General features: G+C 36.7%; 1 protein-coding gene across 2 annotated transcripts; it reads right to left on the reverse strand.

Annotated features, from left to right (window-relative positions):
• Nucleotides 1–215: 215 nt before the first annotated feature.
• AMTN (amelotin) lies at nucleotides 216–14,968 on the reverse strand. Of its 2 annotated transcripts, none has more exons than XM_055315295.1 (9): nucleotides 14,895–14,968; nucleotides 14,724–14,792; nucleotides 11,294–11,380; nucleotides 10,267–10,332; nucleotides 9,279–9,368; nucleotides 5,016–5,051; nucleotides 3,697–3,723; nucleotides 1,103–1,328; nucleotides 216–451 (listed from the first exon to the last, which is right to left on the reverse strand). In XM_055315295.1, the coding sequence occupies exons 2-9, from the start codon at nucleotides 14,775–14,777 to the stop codon at nucleotides 441–443; spliced, it is 597 nt and encodes a 198-aa protein (XP_055171270.1). In that variant the 5' UTR covers nucleotides 14,778–14,792; nucleotides 14,895–14,968; the 3' UTR covers nucleotides 216–440. The 2 variants fall into 2 exon arrangements, with proteins under 2 accessions (XP_055171270.1, XP_055171269.1); XM_055315294.1 differs by having other exon boundaries at nucleotides 1,103–1,367.
• Nucleotides 14,969–15,196: the final 228 nt, after the last annotated feature.

Here is a 15,196-nt window from a genome sequence, read left to right on the forward strand (position 1 = left end):
TAAAAAAAAGGTCTTCCTAAAAAAAAAAAAAAGAAATCAGAACTTATCCTTATATTGCTGAATATCCCATCCCCTCCATGACTGTAGTATCCCTACTCCGAAGAAAGTCCTCCATCTGCAGCAAGATCTAAGTGTCCTGAGGTAATGTAATTTCTGAAAGGGTCCACCCTTCCATCCCCAAAGAAGAAAAAGGGTCAGTTTCAAAATACGTTTAATATGTATATCTTCCAGGTCCAAGGTAGCATAGCAAATGTATCCATTCAATTTTTTTTTCCAGAAGTCATTATTCTCTTCTGAACATATTCTGAGAAATATGTTTTCTGAAATTTCAAGAAAGTTAGGTAAACTAAGAGTTTCTTCTGACAGTCTCTAGTGTGTCTCCATCTATTTGCATGTATCACCACATTTCAGGCAGCTTAGTTGAAAAAATTCAAAACAGCTTACTGAGTTCCTGGAAGAAAATAAAACACTTTTTAAAGGTAGGTAAAAGCATATCATATCAGATTTAAACATTGTTACTTGAGATCAAATTTCTTTTCTAGGAGCAAGAGTATCAATATCAAATCATTCTTCTGTTATTTCCAAGGACATTGGGTTCTAGACATCCCTACATGTTAAATGTTTGTCTCTGCTTATTGATGCTTAATGAGCTTAGTTTTGCAACTATTACTAGTGGCTGCTTGTAATGCTATGTTAAGAAGTTTCTGTGTATCATCCATGATCAGTGAGTGGACAAGAGTACAATGATTGATTAACTGTGTCTGTTGTAGACCTGTCTGTGTTTGGGGGTCAGACAGAGAGATAAGAAAGGGAGAGCACAGTCTCTTTCCAAAGACTTCCAGGTCCAACCTAAGATAGAAAATATGTTATTTTCTATTAAATATTTTCTATTAAACGCCAGCAAGTAAATGTCTCCTTTCTGGGTTGATACAATAGGATTGGTGGCCCAGTAAAAATATTCCCTCACATTGCTGGAATCATTTGTATGAGGTAAAAGGGAGCCCTGATTTTATTAGGATCTGTATTTGTCAAGGCAAGACAAAGAACCCTGTTCCCACTCTGCAGGAACTCCTGCAGCATTTTCCTGGCTCAGAACATTTACCATTTGGTGGCCCACTGGTGGTTTCCTGGGTAGTGTGTGTGCCCCTTTGGATGCCTGCAGGGGCGGTCACTCCAAAGTCATCATCTGTGTCGCTGGGAGTTGTGGAGAAGCTCTCCGGGGTTCCCTGGATGGCAGGATTCCCTCCTGCTTGCCCTGCAGGAAGGATTCCATTCTGGGCATCTGGATTAGCTGGACTGGTAGGCAGGATGGCTCCAGGAAACAGTGGCTGAAAAATGAGGCCTGTGAAGATTTGTGGGGACCCTGGCTGGAATGAGGAAAGGAAAAGGCAAACAAAGTCAAAAGGACACATTTTAAGGCTGGTCAACCAGCCTTTTCTCCTTCAAGGGCAGTGAGTTGGGGCAGGAATGCAAGATGGAAAGGGTAGTAGAGTCAGAGAAAATAATAAAGATTAGGCATTTCTCAGAAGAAATGCTTCCCTCTCCTGATCAAGCCTGGTGCTGGTTTCATGACTAATTCCATGCTGTATTTTATTTTCCTCAGAAAGGATCATGGGAAAAGGAATAATGAATAATTTGTTCATCTCAGGTCTACATGGAGGTAGAACTAAGGTAGAAAATCCATACAACTATGCTGGGCTATATCCCTGCTACTGACCTAAATTATAGTCTCTCTTTTGCCAAGAAGTTTTTAAAGAATTTAGGAGACAAAAAATTAATGGGAAAAATTAATTAGTCAATCAATCCTCATCTCATGGTTTGCATCTTTTCAAGTTTCTTTTGGTTTTTTTTGAGGGCATTGAATATTCAGTCAGAAATACTTCTCTTGTCAGTTCAGCAACTTGTGTATTCCTTGAGGTTACTTAAAGGAACTCTTCTGTGTAGGTTTGTCAGTGATTTGCATACTGGATAAAAACATTGTTGCTGCCTATATTTATTTATTTTTCCTGGAAAATATTACTGTAATAAGTTCCTCCTAAAAAGAAATAATTTAGTATGAACTTGATTTGGAGAAAGTTCAGGCAGGAACTTGTTCTCTGAAACTCCTCAGTTCCAGTGATGTTGACATAGAATAGGAAGGCTTGAGGGCTCATAATTAAGATATAGGCCAGTTTCTTTGGGCATAGTTCCTAATTGTTAGTTTGTGTAAGAGCCTCCTGAGAAGTTTGTTTAAATTCCCAGGCTCCATTGTTAGAGACATTCTGATTGATCTGATCTAGGGCAGGATCCAGAAATCTGCATTTTTATCAGCACCCTGAATTGTCTTGATTTGGTGATCCAAGACTGAAGTTTGGAAAACACTGTCTTAGATTTACCAGGTACTAAAGGCAGAATTAGACTTATGCCAGAAAAGAGACAGGAGTGGAACACAGTGTTTTCAAGCTGGGGGTCATGGCATCTATAGATTTGAAATAAAGAAGGTGGTAAGGCCTATCATTAAAAAATAAGACACAAAGAATAGACTATAAGTTACCAAGTGCATTCCATATAGTAAGGGTAAATACTATTTCATGAAGTGTGTATGTGTGTGTGTTTGTGTGTTAGCTGCATTAAAGATACAGCTATTACTATGAGTTTTACTTTAAAAAGTTTGAAAACCACTGGTATAGCAGATAGAAAAATGACTTTTGATCTGAATCTACTACTTCTTGACCTTGGGACCAACATAGCTTAAGTTCTCTGAGCCTCAGTTTTGTTATCTATATACCTGGGTTAAAAAATCTGTGCTTTGTGGGCTGCCTGGGTGACTCAGTTTGCAGAACATGCAACTCTTGATCTTGGGGTCAAGATCAAGCCCCACACTGGGCATAAAGTTTATTTAAAAAATATCTGTGGTTTGTAATTTGGTGAGGATTAAAGGCTATATATATAAAAGATCTAGAAGGTGTCTCTTACACAAAATTGGCTTATTAATGGTAAATGTGGGCTTTCATGTAACATTGTTGAAAAACAGCCCCATTATTTGATTTCATTTGTGAAAAATCTAGTAAATCTCTACCTTTTTCATAATAGAAAGACTTAAAAGAAAACCTGTCTTCCCAGATAATGCCTCAACTCTTCAGTGTCATGTTTAGATATCACATTAATTCATTTTTTTTCTAAAAATGACTTATGGGGAAAGATACAGAAGTATCTAATAATGGTAAGATGAGTATTATTTAGGTTCAGCCTTCTAGTTATTTATGTGTGTAGGGAAGAGTTCATCCATCAGGATAAAATGCTAGAACTTTTCCCATAAATATTAAAAATTTAAGCCAAGAAATTAATTTTTCTTGCAACAAATACCAGTAAGTATATTATTCAACATTGCATGTTTTTTGATCATTGATAATCCTAGATTTTAATGATATAAAGTTAAAAATATGCATTGAATTTCTGGATAGAATTGAATCTAATATCAACATATGGAAAACAAAAGCTAAGTCAAATTAATGGAAAAGTAGTTGGAGAAGGATAGTGAAATCCTCAGCTAGACAAAGGTATCTCAATGCAAGGATCTGTAAAAAATGTTCATTTTACAATAATATACACCAGATTTAAGGGTTGTGGTAAAAAGAGATTGTGTGGTGACAGAAAGCAGGATTGTGATAGCATGAGAAGAATTTGAAATGCTAGTAATTTAATTTTTTTTTTTACCAATTCCTCTGAGCTCAGGATAGCTCCCTAAAAGGAAAATAATAACACAAGTTGTTAGACAAAGTTTAATATATTTGAGGTAAGGTATGTATAATATAATTTAAAAACTTAAAATACTTTAAAATTTGTAAAGAGATTTAAAAATTTTCAACAGTATTTTAATTGCCTTTATGACTTGTTTCAGATAATTCAAGTCACTTTATGATATTGGACTGCTAATACCTAAGATCTGAGTGATGTGAAGTCTTCTGAATTTTAAAACATATATTTTTCTACTATTAAGTAATATATGTACATTGGAGGAAACTTGGAAAATGCAGAAAGCAACAAAGAAAAAAAATATTATTCTGTCATAAAGAGCCTGATGGATTTTCTTCTACATGTTTTTCACACATTTCTTTTTTATATAATAGAAGTTATTTATATAATTTATATAAGCTCTTTATGTAATTTGGGTCTTATTTTTTCTTTTAATAATACACCAACTATTATTTAACCTTACCAGTGACAGATCCAAATAAATGTACTTTTTGAATGGTCACAAAGTATTTGCTTTTACGTTGCACCACCTACTCAATCATTTTCCTTTTGTTTAAATTTAAGTTGCACCCAATTTTTTTTCTCTATCACATATATTATTATTTTGATTAATATATTTGTAAATAGACCTTTGCTATATTTCAGATTATTTCATTGGGTTGTGTTCCCAGATGTGGAATTAAAAATTGATACAGACTTTCTATCTGATTCTGCTTTCAGAATTTAAAGCTACCACCTGATGTGGGTCCTATATGATCTTGACCCTTGGTAATTTTATCAGTGATCTCAAGTAGTATTACCTTTCATAAAGGAAAATAGGGAGAAAGGAAGGTGTTTGTATTATTTTTAGGGAGAAGATACATAGTTAATAAGTAAATTTGAGATTGAAAAAGAAATCCCCCAAATCATTAATCATTAGATCAGTCCCATTAATTTTTTTCTTAGCTGTATGGTTTAAAGGGCTGACTAGTTCATCCATGACATTTACTGTGTGATTGTAACTGAAGAACTGTATTTCCATTTGTTCTTCAAATTAGAAATAAAAATATTATCTTCAAAGGTTGGTATGAATACTGAGATAGTATATAACAAATAATAAAATACCTAGAACAGTGTCTTGTGTGTAATAAATGCTCAATAAGGGTTAGCTCATCATAACCAGTGTTTATACAGTGCAAAGTAAATAAGAAATCTGGCAACTATCTGGTGAATTGAGGCAGGATGACATATGTCAAACTAAGATGATATAAAATAAAAATTGCATTATAGAATAATCTTACATGGGCTCCAAGGTGTGCTACAATAACTGGTAACATCTGAAAAAGAGTGAAAAATTCAATTAAAATTATATTCAAAGATAAGTTCTAGCAGATGATATAAATACTGAGATTTTCTTAAAAGTATACAATATTCATTGAATAAATATTTGTTACAGCTACAGTCATAGGTAGAAACTCATAGAGTTAATTGGGAATTGGAAGTCAACCAATTTGAAAAAAGCAGATTAGACCCAGAGAGATTTAGAAATCAGTCCAAGGCAGCACATTTAGTTACTGAATAGAATGGGCAAAGAATAATTTTGGTCTCGAGCTATCTTCAAACTGTACAACCAATAAGAATAGTAGAATGCATGTTTCTTTTATATGACATCTCACAAGACACATTAAAAACGGATTTTTAAAATACAAAGATTTAATGTAGTATATGTGTTTAGTCTCATAATGGTAATCTGGATGGATATTTTGCTGTTAAAATAAAGCACTGGTAGAAAATTACAGTTAATATCATTCTATCATCTAGATACTGGCAGAGTTCTTAGAAGTAAGTCAGAACTACTTCACAGGTCACTGATAACCACATACATTTTATGAAGTTTTAGATGAAAAGATTGGGGTGAGGTGTTGGCATGCTCTGATACTCTAAGAACTAATCTCGAATTTGTACAGAGAACTAGGGTTTTAAAATTTATTTTTATTTTTACAGAAATTCACATAGAGTCATGAAAGTTATCCAAATGGAATTTTGACACTAACCAACCCAAAAGATGTGGAAGTCTTATGAAGCAGACTCTTAACTTTGTTATTTCTCAGGATAGTTTGTACAGTAATACCCATAATGCCAAAAGGTACACACACACATTTAGGATATACATTTAAGAAAAAGCCTTACTGTCAGTCAGATCCTTGGCTACTGACAAAAAAAAGCCCAACTATTCTTCAGAATGGCGATGGGAAAATGGGTTGAAGGGAAGGGGTACTGAGGATTTGGAAAAAAGCATAATTGAGATTTCTTCTTTAAAAGCCAATTAGAAGGAACAAAAAGATACAAATAGGAAACCACAGATGTGTGAATATGAAGTGTCATAAAAGATAATTTAGTTGTTCACCAATATAACAGTAAAGAGAAAAAAATTGTATTAGTTTTTGGTGGAGGAATTGTTTGAAATAAAATAGCTAACACTGAGTGTTTTCTGTGTGGTAGGTACTATTCTACGTGCTTTATGTTTACTTGTTTATGTAATCCTTTTAACAGCCCTCGAAATAGGTTCTACTTTAATCCCTGTTTTAAATCATGAGGAAAATGAGCCGCAGAGTGAAGTAACTCACACACGTATAACTAGGGAGCTGGGATTTGGCCAGAGTTTTGTGGTTTTAGAGTTCATCCTTAATCATGTTGGCCTCATGTTGATAAATAAGAGCTGTGGACAGGTGCCCAGGTTTCTGGCAGAGGATGTAGGTCACGCTGCATACGGAGACTCAGGATTGGAAGGGCTGGGGCTGCACAGGAGGTCACATATGGGGACACTTGGTGGTGGCATATCCTGAAGACATTGAAGAATCCCTACTAAGTATGGTGATTGATTTATATTATTGCATATTGGGGAGCATGCAATGCCACACCCTCTCTGCTGAACCTTCAGGGTCATCTACAGTGCCTACTAAAGCCTTTGACTGCAGTGGATATTCTTCGGTGAATATGAAGATGTGCCAAATTGGACTTCAAGGTTAGAGCTGGGCAACAATTGAAACTGAAGCTGTAGAGTTAGCATATGGATTACATCAGGGTCATGTTTAAAGAGAGTCTCATTTTACTTGCTTTTGTTTCTAGTCTTTTTCAGAGGATCACTTTTATTATTAAGATATAAATAAGCGGCAAATACTTTGAGTGAAGGCTCTAATATATCTGTAAGAAGTAAGTGCTGATTTATATCCATCTCAATATTAAAAAAGAAATGTAAAAATTAGTTATGTCACAGAATTTCACAAAGAGGAATAAATGAAGCAATATAGGGTTTCTTGTACTGTTATTTTGGACAATGAAAATACAGAGAAAAGTATCAGTTGCATATGCTATAGAATTTAAATTAAGCAACTTCAAATTATTTTGTCAATTACACCCAGCTTTGATTACATTTACTAATTAATACAAGCTTGCTCTTAATATGACCTGGAGGTGTCCAGAGAGGTAGGAAGATGATTAGAATATATTGGCTCATTGCTGTATGTTTCATAATTTGGGAACATGTACTAGAAGTCTTGCACTTTTGTGTACCTTTAGACCCACAGATACTATTCCTTAGAACTGGTTCTAAGGAAATAATCATTGATATGGTTAAAGACTTAGTTAAAGTGTTTTCACTGTAATACTCTTTACAGAAGCAAAAATTTTGATTAAAAATTTTTTTTGCAGTATGATAGAACATTAAACAATCAAAACAATTTTGTAAGTGAATATTTCAAAATACAAAAACTATTCAAAATGCATTAAGTGAAAAAATTAGATTATAGAACACTAGACATAGTAAGAATATATTTTCTTTAAAAAATGTACTTATATGTGTAGAAAAACAACTGGAAGGACATACCCTAGAATGCTGGCTGTGTTTAGTTTTGGCTGGTAGGATTATGGGTGGGTTATTTTTCTTTTTGGTTTTCTAAATTTTCTCCATTCTCTATAATTAACAAACAATATATATAATACATAAAGACGCTTCTACAAAAAATTAGATCATTATGTGGGAAAGACAGGGAAAGACAGATTAATCTGTTACAGAGAATAAGTTACCTCTAAACAATTTAGTCTAGCTGTAAAGAGATCATTATGTATTTCTCCAGTCACTAAGGTATTTAGAGAAGTTTCAAGAAGGTAAATCTTGGGCTTTGTCTTTTGTTAAAACACAACACCTCTGGTAAGAGTGATGCTCTACGTATGCCATTTAAATCTTAGTGACAGAGGGTTTTTTGGGGGGAGGGTTTCCTGAAAGCCAGTAATGATGGGAGGGGAGAAGGAACTAGAAAGTCACTGGGGACTTGGGCATGGAACAAGCACACAAAAAGATTAGACTTGATGCAAATTCATCTCTTGATTTTTTTCTTTGGGATGATTCTGGTCATCCAGAAAGTCTTCTATAGAAAAGAGCAAGCTAGAAAAGAATCCTGCTATCTCTCGATTTCCTCCTTTATATTTGTTTACTTTTCAGTTTTCCTCAGTGCCTTGCATTTTCCTGTTACTCATTACAAATGTATTTTAGAGAGGTTATAGGGTGGTGTGCTCAGCTTTCTTGGTGAGTTTTCATCAAGGAGCAAATTGCCAAAAATGTTCTATGTTTAATTGAACATCCCTCTGTAAATTTCTGGGTAAACTTTTTTTTTAAAGAATTATTTATTGGTTTGTCCTTCTCCGGTTACTGTGGCCAAGTTCAAAAAGGACAAACAGTGTATGTTCTCATTCATTTGGGGAATATGAATAATAGTGAAAGGGAATATAAGGGAAGGGAGAAGAAATGTGTGAGAAATATCAGAAAGGGAGAAAGAACATAAAGACTTCTAACTCTGGGAAATGAACTAGGGGTGGTGGAGGGGGAGGAGGGCAGGGGGTGGGGGTGAATGGGTGACGGGCACTGAGGGGTACACTTGACTGGATGAGCACTGGGTGTTATTCTGTATGTTGGTAAATTGAACACCAATAAAAATTAATTTATAAAATTAAAAAAAAAAGAATTATTTATTGGGCAGTCTGGGTGGCTCAGCAGTTTAGCACCGACTTCAGCCCAGGGTGTGATCCTGGAAACCCAGGATCGAGTCCCACATCGGGCTCCCTGCGTGGAGCCTGCTTCTCCCTTTGCCTGTGTCTGTGCCTCTCTCTCTCTCTCTCTCTCTCTCTCTCTCTCTGTGTGTGTGTGTGTGTCTCTTGTGAATAAGTAAATAAAAACTTTATATATAAAAAAATATTTATTTGGTAGAGAGAGAGAGAGAAAGAGGGAGAGAAAGAGGGAGCGCACGAGAGGGCAGGGGTAGGAGAGGGAAAGAGAGAATCCCAAGCAGACCCCATGCTGAGTATGAAACCAGCTGTGTGGCTCCACCCCAGGACCCTGAGATCATGACCTGAGCCGACACCAAGAGTCTGATGCTTAACTGACCAAGCCACCCAGGTGCTCCTCTGGGTAAAACTTGTAAGAACCTTAAAAAATTCTTTCCTCCCCTTTAGGCTTCTAGATAGAATATACTCCTTGAAGTTGAACTGAACTCCTGTCTTGAACTTACTTGGGGTTGCAGCTGCTGTTGTGTGTTCAATACCCCCAGGCTGAGTGGGAGTGTCTGGGTACCAGAAGCCATCCCTGCAGCAGGATTTAGCTGTAGGACAACGGAGAAGATTGTCATTGTGTGTGTCATGTGTTGCACATTCAAGAAACTAAAATGTATTTACCAAATGCAAAATATGCTTGAAGGGAGGATTTGCAAGGCACATGTATACACTTACTATTCACACATAAAAACTAGTATGTGATATACTATTGCATTAGGAATTAGATGTAGAGACTTCGGGGACTTACTTAGTCTACTGGTACAACCCTAATGTGCAGGACTAACGTTTCCCATATGAACGCGTTTTCTCGAGGATTACTTGGATGATTTTATCCTCACTTTCCTCTTTTGACTATAATAACTATGGTTCATGGGATTTTTTGCTAACTTTCTTATAAAGAAATTAATTCCTTCATAGGTAGTCCCATAAAAATGGTGAGGGTCACAATGAAATATCTAGTCTGAATATGGCCTAAATACTGTATTTAAATTTGACCACCTTAATCAGGAGAGGAATTTATTATGTTTCCTCTCCCAGACAGAGTCAACTATACAGATAGTCCTTGAGAAGGATGAAGATCTTTCTACCCCTTCTGGTTTGCTCTTGTTGGGATGATGATAGTAGTTATAGCGTTTGTGTAGGTGTGTGGACATTGTGAGGCCAGTGAGGAAAATATGTCAGGGGAATGTGCAGAGGACCTTGAAGAAGACATAAGAAGAACTAAAGCAGTAAAGGTGTGAGAATTTGATTAATTCCCCTAAAAGCCCATTTACTAGGAGGAATTTTTAATGTTATACTGAATAGCATCCCATGCTCTGACTTTTCTGTGTACTTTTTCAACTTACCCACAAAGAATGTGTGTTGTGTGTGTGTGTGTTTGTGGATATACTCAACATTAGGTATTATATTTAACAGTGGATATTAAAATGATTTAAGGGTACTTACCAGCTGCAGATCTGATGCCAGCGTGAACATCTGTGTCAGTGGTATTAGACTTAAAGAGGGGAAGACCTGTAGGGCATTGAAATTGAGGTAAGAACAGAGCTTGTCTGTTTCCAGCGCGCTGCCAGTGGTGATATCCTCAAGTACCTATACTCCTGTCACAGATGGATTTAGGATGAAGGTGAATGGAGGTTAAGCTTTGGGACCTCTTATCAGTGTTGATCTTTTCCGTGGCCCTCAGAGGCATCGTAGCAGTGTGTTGAGATTAAAAATGTGTAATTGGCTCTTATTTCTTATCTCATACACTTTCATATGTAATTTTACATATCTAATTTTGTGTTCTTTTTCTTAAACAGGATCCCTAAATTGTATAAGCTTCAGGTTCCTTAAGGAGTGAGATGCGGTCCTGTCTTGAGTGTTCTCTAATGTCCATAAATTTAAAAAAAAGGCTTCAGACTTTGGTGTTATTGTACTATTTCACAAAGTTTAGGTGTAGGTAAGAAGGGATCCTTTAGAGCAGAACAAGGGTTGGAGTGGGAAGAAGGGGGTAGCCAAGAGACAATGTAGATTTCAAAAGTCTTTCAATATGCTTTGAAGAAACAGATTTTATGGTAACATCAGCTCATCAGTAACAAAAGAACTTAAAAAGATTATAAGGAAATCTGCAGTTATTTATGTAGAAGTATCTTAATCCCTGCTGGCTCTGGCAGCTACCACATATGATTATGTCACAGTATTTCAAGAGCATTGATGACCAAGCTTTGTCTATAGGTGTAGCTATTGCTTTTCAGAGTTTACTGTTGGTTGCTAAACCAAATTATTACTGAGACAGAAAGAAAAAGAATGAAGATGTTTTGCTTTTCCTGCTCAAAATTTTCAAAAGGCATGTTGATTCGTTTTTTTCTTCCCAAGAGAATGTCATCCTCTCTTGTTCAGCCATAAGACCTGGTGTATATCTTGATTTTAAATTTACTAGTCTTAACATGCTCCCTTTGTTGGTCTGCAGATGTTCTCCACTGTGGACGCTTACCTGATTTGGCTGTTGCTGGTTTAGCAGTGTTGCCTGGTGTGGAGTCAGTTTCGTTGGAGGAAGTCCCAAAGCAGGGTTGAGCTGTGCCTGTGATAACAAATATTAGATGAGGCAGGGATGGGTCTGGGGTTTTGTATCCATTTATTTCCAGGACGTAAAAAGTTGTCACAAGTGCAGAAATGTCTGCTTTTAGGCTTTGTGTGTTTCTGGAGTAGTTTTAATTCCCTGGAAAGTTTCATGTATGACAGGAGACGGGATTGTAGAGTGGAAAAATGCCACAGCAGAGGGGTGTGGTGGGGAGGGATCTAAGGTGGGGTTGAGCACATGGTGGTAATTCCTAGGCTTCCTTCTCTTTTCTGGAATTGCCTTTCTCCTTTTCCAGGACATGAAAAACATCGCCGGCACATTAGCTCTGTAAGTATTTGCTTTTCCCCCATGCTTGAAGGTAAACTGCCATAACTTCTACTGCATTGTCATGAAGCTTCCTGCTTCTGCCTTGTGCCTGACAAGTCATTTCCTGTAATGGAAATTCAATTTCGTCCCTGGCCTGGGTATTTTCCTAGTGTATTAAAAATAACCTAATTGCAGGTATGAAAATGTCATTGACATCCATATTATCTAGTTGTATCATTTTGTTTTATAGATGAGGAAACTGAGGTTCACAGAAGCAAAGTGACCTGCCCAAGGTGATATGGCGAGTAGCAGAGCCTGTACCAGAATCCCTGCAAGTTTTCTTAGTCCTCGAATAAATAAATCCTTTTTCATCAGCTTCTCTGCATTCAGGTAGAAGCCTCCTGGCCTGGTCAACTCCAGTTTGCCTTTGCATCCCAGAGGGCAGAGTGGTATGGCCCTCCAACACCATATCAGCCCTTGAGTGACTTGGCTGTATCTTGAAGCTGCCACTGACTGGTTTCACTATGGACTTTTCCCTTCTGTTGTAAGAGGTAAGATTGGTATTATCTACCCTTAGCGGTCCCTTTAAGGTTTAAGATTATGTATGTATGCTTTTCATTCCCCACAATCTATTGTCAGCATGGCAACCAGAGTGCTCCTTTGAAAACAATAGTCTTGGGCAGCCTGGGTGGTTCAGTGGTTTAGTGCCTGCCTTCAGCCCAGGGTGTGATCCTGGAGTCCCGGGACTGAGGCCCACATCAGGTTCCCTGTGTGGAGGCTGTTTCTCCCTCTTCCTGTGTCTCTGCCTCAATCTCTCTCTCTCTCTCTCTCTCTCTGTGTCCCCCACGAATAAATAGATAAAATCTAAAAAAAAAAAAAAAAAAAAAAAAAAAAAAGAAAGAAAACAATAGTCTGGTACTTTCGCTTCTCTGCTCAACCCCTCCATTGACTTCCATTTTCACTTGGAGTAACAGACAGAGACTCTGTGATGGCCTACACAGTCCTCATGCCCTGGACCTCTATTATCTCTCTGACCTTCCATCCCATCCCACTTCTTCTTGCTCACTTTGTTGCTGCCATCAAAGATACTTGCTATCTCTGGGCAGATGGGCTCACTCTTGCCTCAAAACCTCACCTCTGTCTGTTTCCTCTGTCTGGAATATTCTTACCCTAGACATTGGCTCACTCTCTCACCTGCTTCAAGTCTTTGCTTCAGTTTACTTTCTTATTGATCAAAGTCACTTACCCCAGCCACTCTCCTGAATATGCATTCTACTCCATCACCAATGTGTACCCTATTTCCAAGCTTTGGATCTGCTAAAAATAATCACTAGACTCTTTTATGTGTCCACATTTAAAATTTGGTTCATTTTTTATACCTTTATGATAATTCTTTTTTTTTTTTATTTATGATAGTCACAGAGAGAGAGAGAGAGAGGCAGAGACACAGGCAGAGGGAGAAGCAGGCTCCATGCACCGGGAGCCTGACGTGGGATTCGATCCCGGGTCTCCAGGATCGCGCCCTGGGCCAAAGGATCGCTCCCTGGGCCAAAGGCCTTTATGATAATTCAATAAACTCATTTACAAATAATAAAAAATGTCTTGTCCATGTGTCCTGATTTTTCATTTGATAAATACCACTGCTGTACCTTAAAGGCATGTCAGTATCACACCCTGCATCCCCTGCCCCACTAACTTGCCAGCTGCTGTCATATCATTGGTGATTAGCAATCTGCATTAACCTTCACACAACTCCTCAGTCAACCTTGAATGATAGTGGCTGTATGCCTGGGAAGTTTTATTTATCTTGAGTTTTCACAAATTATATGGTAATTTAAATACACTAAAGATACCCTATTTCGACGAACTTTTTGGTAAATTTGTTTGAAGTGAAAAATCCGTATTTTACAAAAGAATTGCTAATTTAGCTTGTTTCAAAAATAATTTTTTGCGGACAGCTTCTTTAAAGAAGGACATTGGTATATTTGGAGTGAAATAAAAGGAGATTGGTTCTATCCCCTCCGCATAAGATACCCTATTCATCTTCATAGAACTAGTCATAGTTATAATTTATAACAACATTTATTTAAAAAATCTTTATTAGTTGTTGCAAACACCATGAGGGGATGAAGGATCATGTCTTTTTTTTTTTTTTTTTTTACCCCTCACCATTGTATTTTCAGCAGCTAGTGCAATATTTGGTACATAGAGATTTCAAAAAGTATTTGTTGATTGTGTGGATGACTATGGACATGTCAAGAGAGTTCAATTAAGAATGGTCTCTTTGTGTTCTCCTATTTCATAGAAAATTGCATCTAATTTTTTCTCTATGTCCACACTCAAGCATCTCAAATGGTCAAAGGGAAGTCCATTTAGAGATCCAAACCACCCACATCTGTGTCTATAAAATATTGGAGGACAATTGGAGTATGTATTTGGACACTAGTTCTCCTTTCTTTTAAACACTTGTTATATGTGAATATATTTTTTAATGTTCTAAGTAAAAAAAGTTGGCCACTTTGTAATATTCCCCTGGTGTTGTGCACTTTGATCCCCTTTTTCAGAGTTTATATAGTCACACAATTTGGTAATCTTTTTAGAGTTTATATAGTCTATATGTTTCATGCTTCCAATTAGTAAAATCAAAAAATGTAGTTTACCTCTTTAGTTATGAGAACATAATGGGTTACCAAGAAAGTCTTAAATTCTTTTTGGAAAGTAAAATAATTAGCCACTTTGAGTAGATATAATTTAAGGCATTCCTTCCCCCTCCCCCTAGTTTCTACCCCACTGTTCTGCCAACATAATTGAAATTCTATCAAGTTAGAGTGGATGCTTTTAAAAAATCTAAGTATGTTGAAATATGCACTGCCACCTTATTAGTTTATCATTTTCACCTTGGAAAACAAAAACAGAAAACTAAGGGAATGGGTCACAGGACAGAGCAGTGTTGATGGAGTGCAGGAAGAAAGATAGGTCTACAAGCAGTGGATGCGGCTGAGGCCAACTGATAATAAAATAGACAGATTGCACTTACCGGTAATGACTGAGTTGATCCTAGAAGATAAAGTAGTAGAATCATAGTCTTCATGTTTCAAAATGCTACCTACAGTAACAAAATAGTATCAGTCTTTCACTCTATTTTTTCCCTTTTCAGAGGAGACATTTTTTAAAAAGTTCTATTTGAAATATGATCAGTTAACATTACCTTTCTCTCCACTTGGCAAAATGTACAGGTGAAATGATATTCAAAGTCCAGTTGATTTCTCCAGTTTCTTGGTGAATAATTTTACCCTTTGATGAGTTGTAAGTTTGTAGAAGGAATTTAAACTCAATTCCAGGAGGCTGGCAACTCAGAGGCCAATCAGGACTTAGCTGTCTGTGAAATCATTTGGTTTCTTTCATTTCCCAACACTTCATTAGGTGAGTTATTAGCTGCAGACATCATATTACCCAATGTCTACCATTTGAATAGAGGGTTTTTCAAGAATACATACCTTGTGCAATTAA

This window comes from Nyctereutes procyonoides, unplaced genomic scaffold, assembly GCF_905146905.1.
Source record: "Nyctereutes procyonoides isolate TBG_1078 unplaced genomic scaffold, NYPRO_anot_genome, whole genome shotgun sequence".
NCBI classification, from domain to species: domain Eukaryota; kingdom Metazoa; phylum Chordata; class Mammalia; order Carnivora; family Canidae; genus Nyctereutes; species Nyctereutes procyonoides.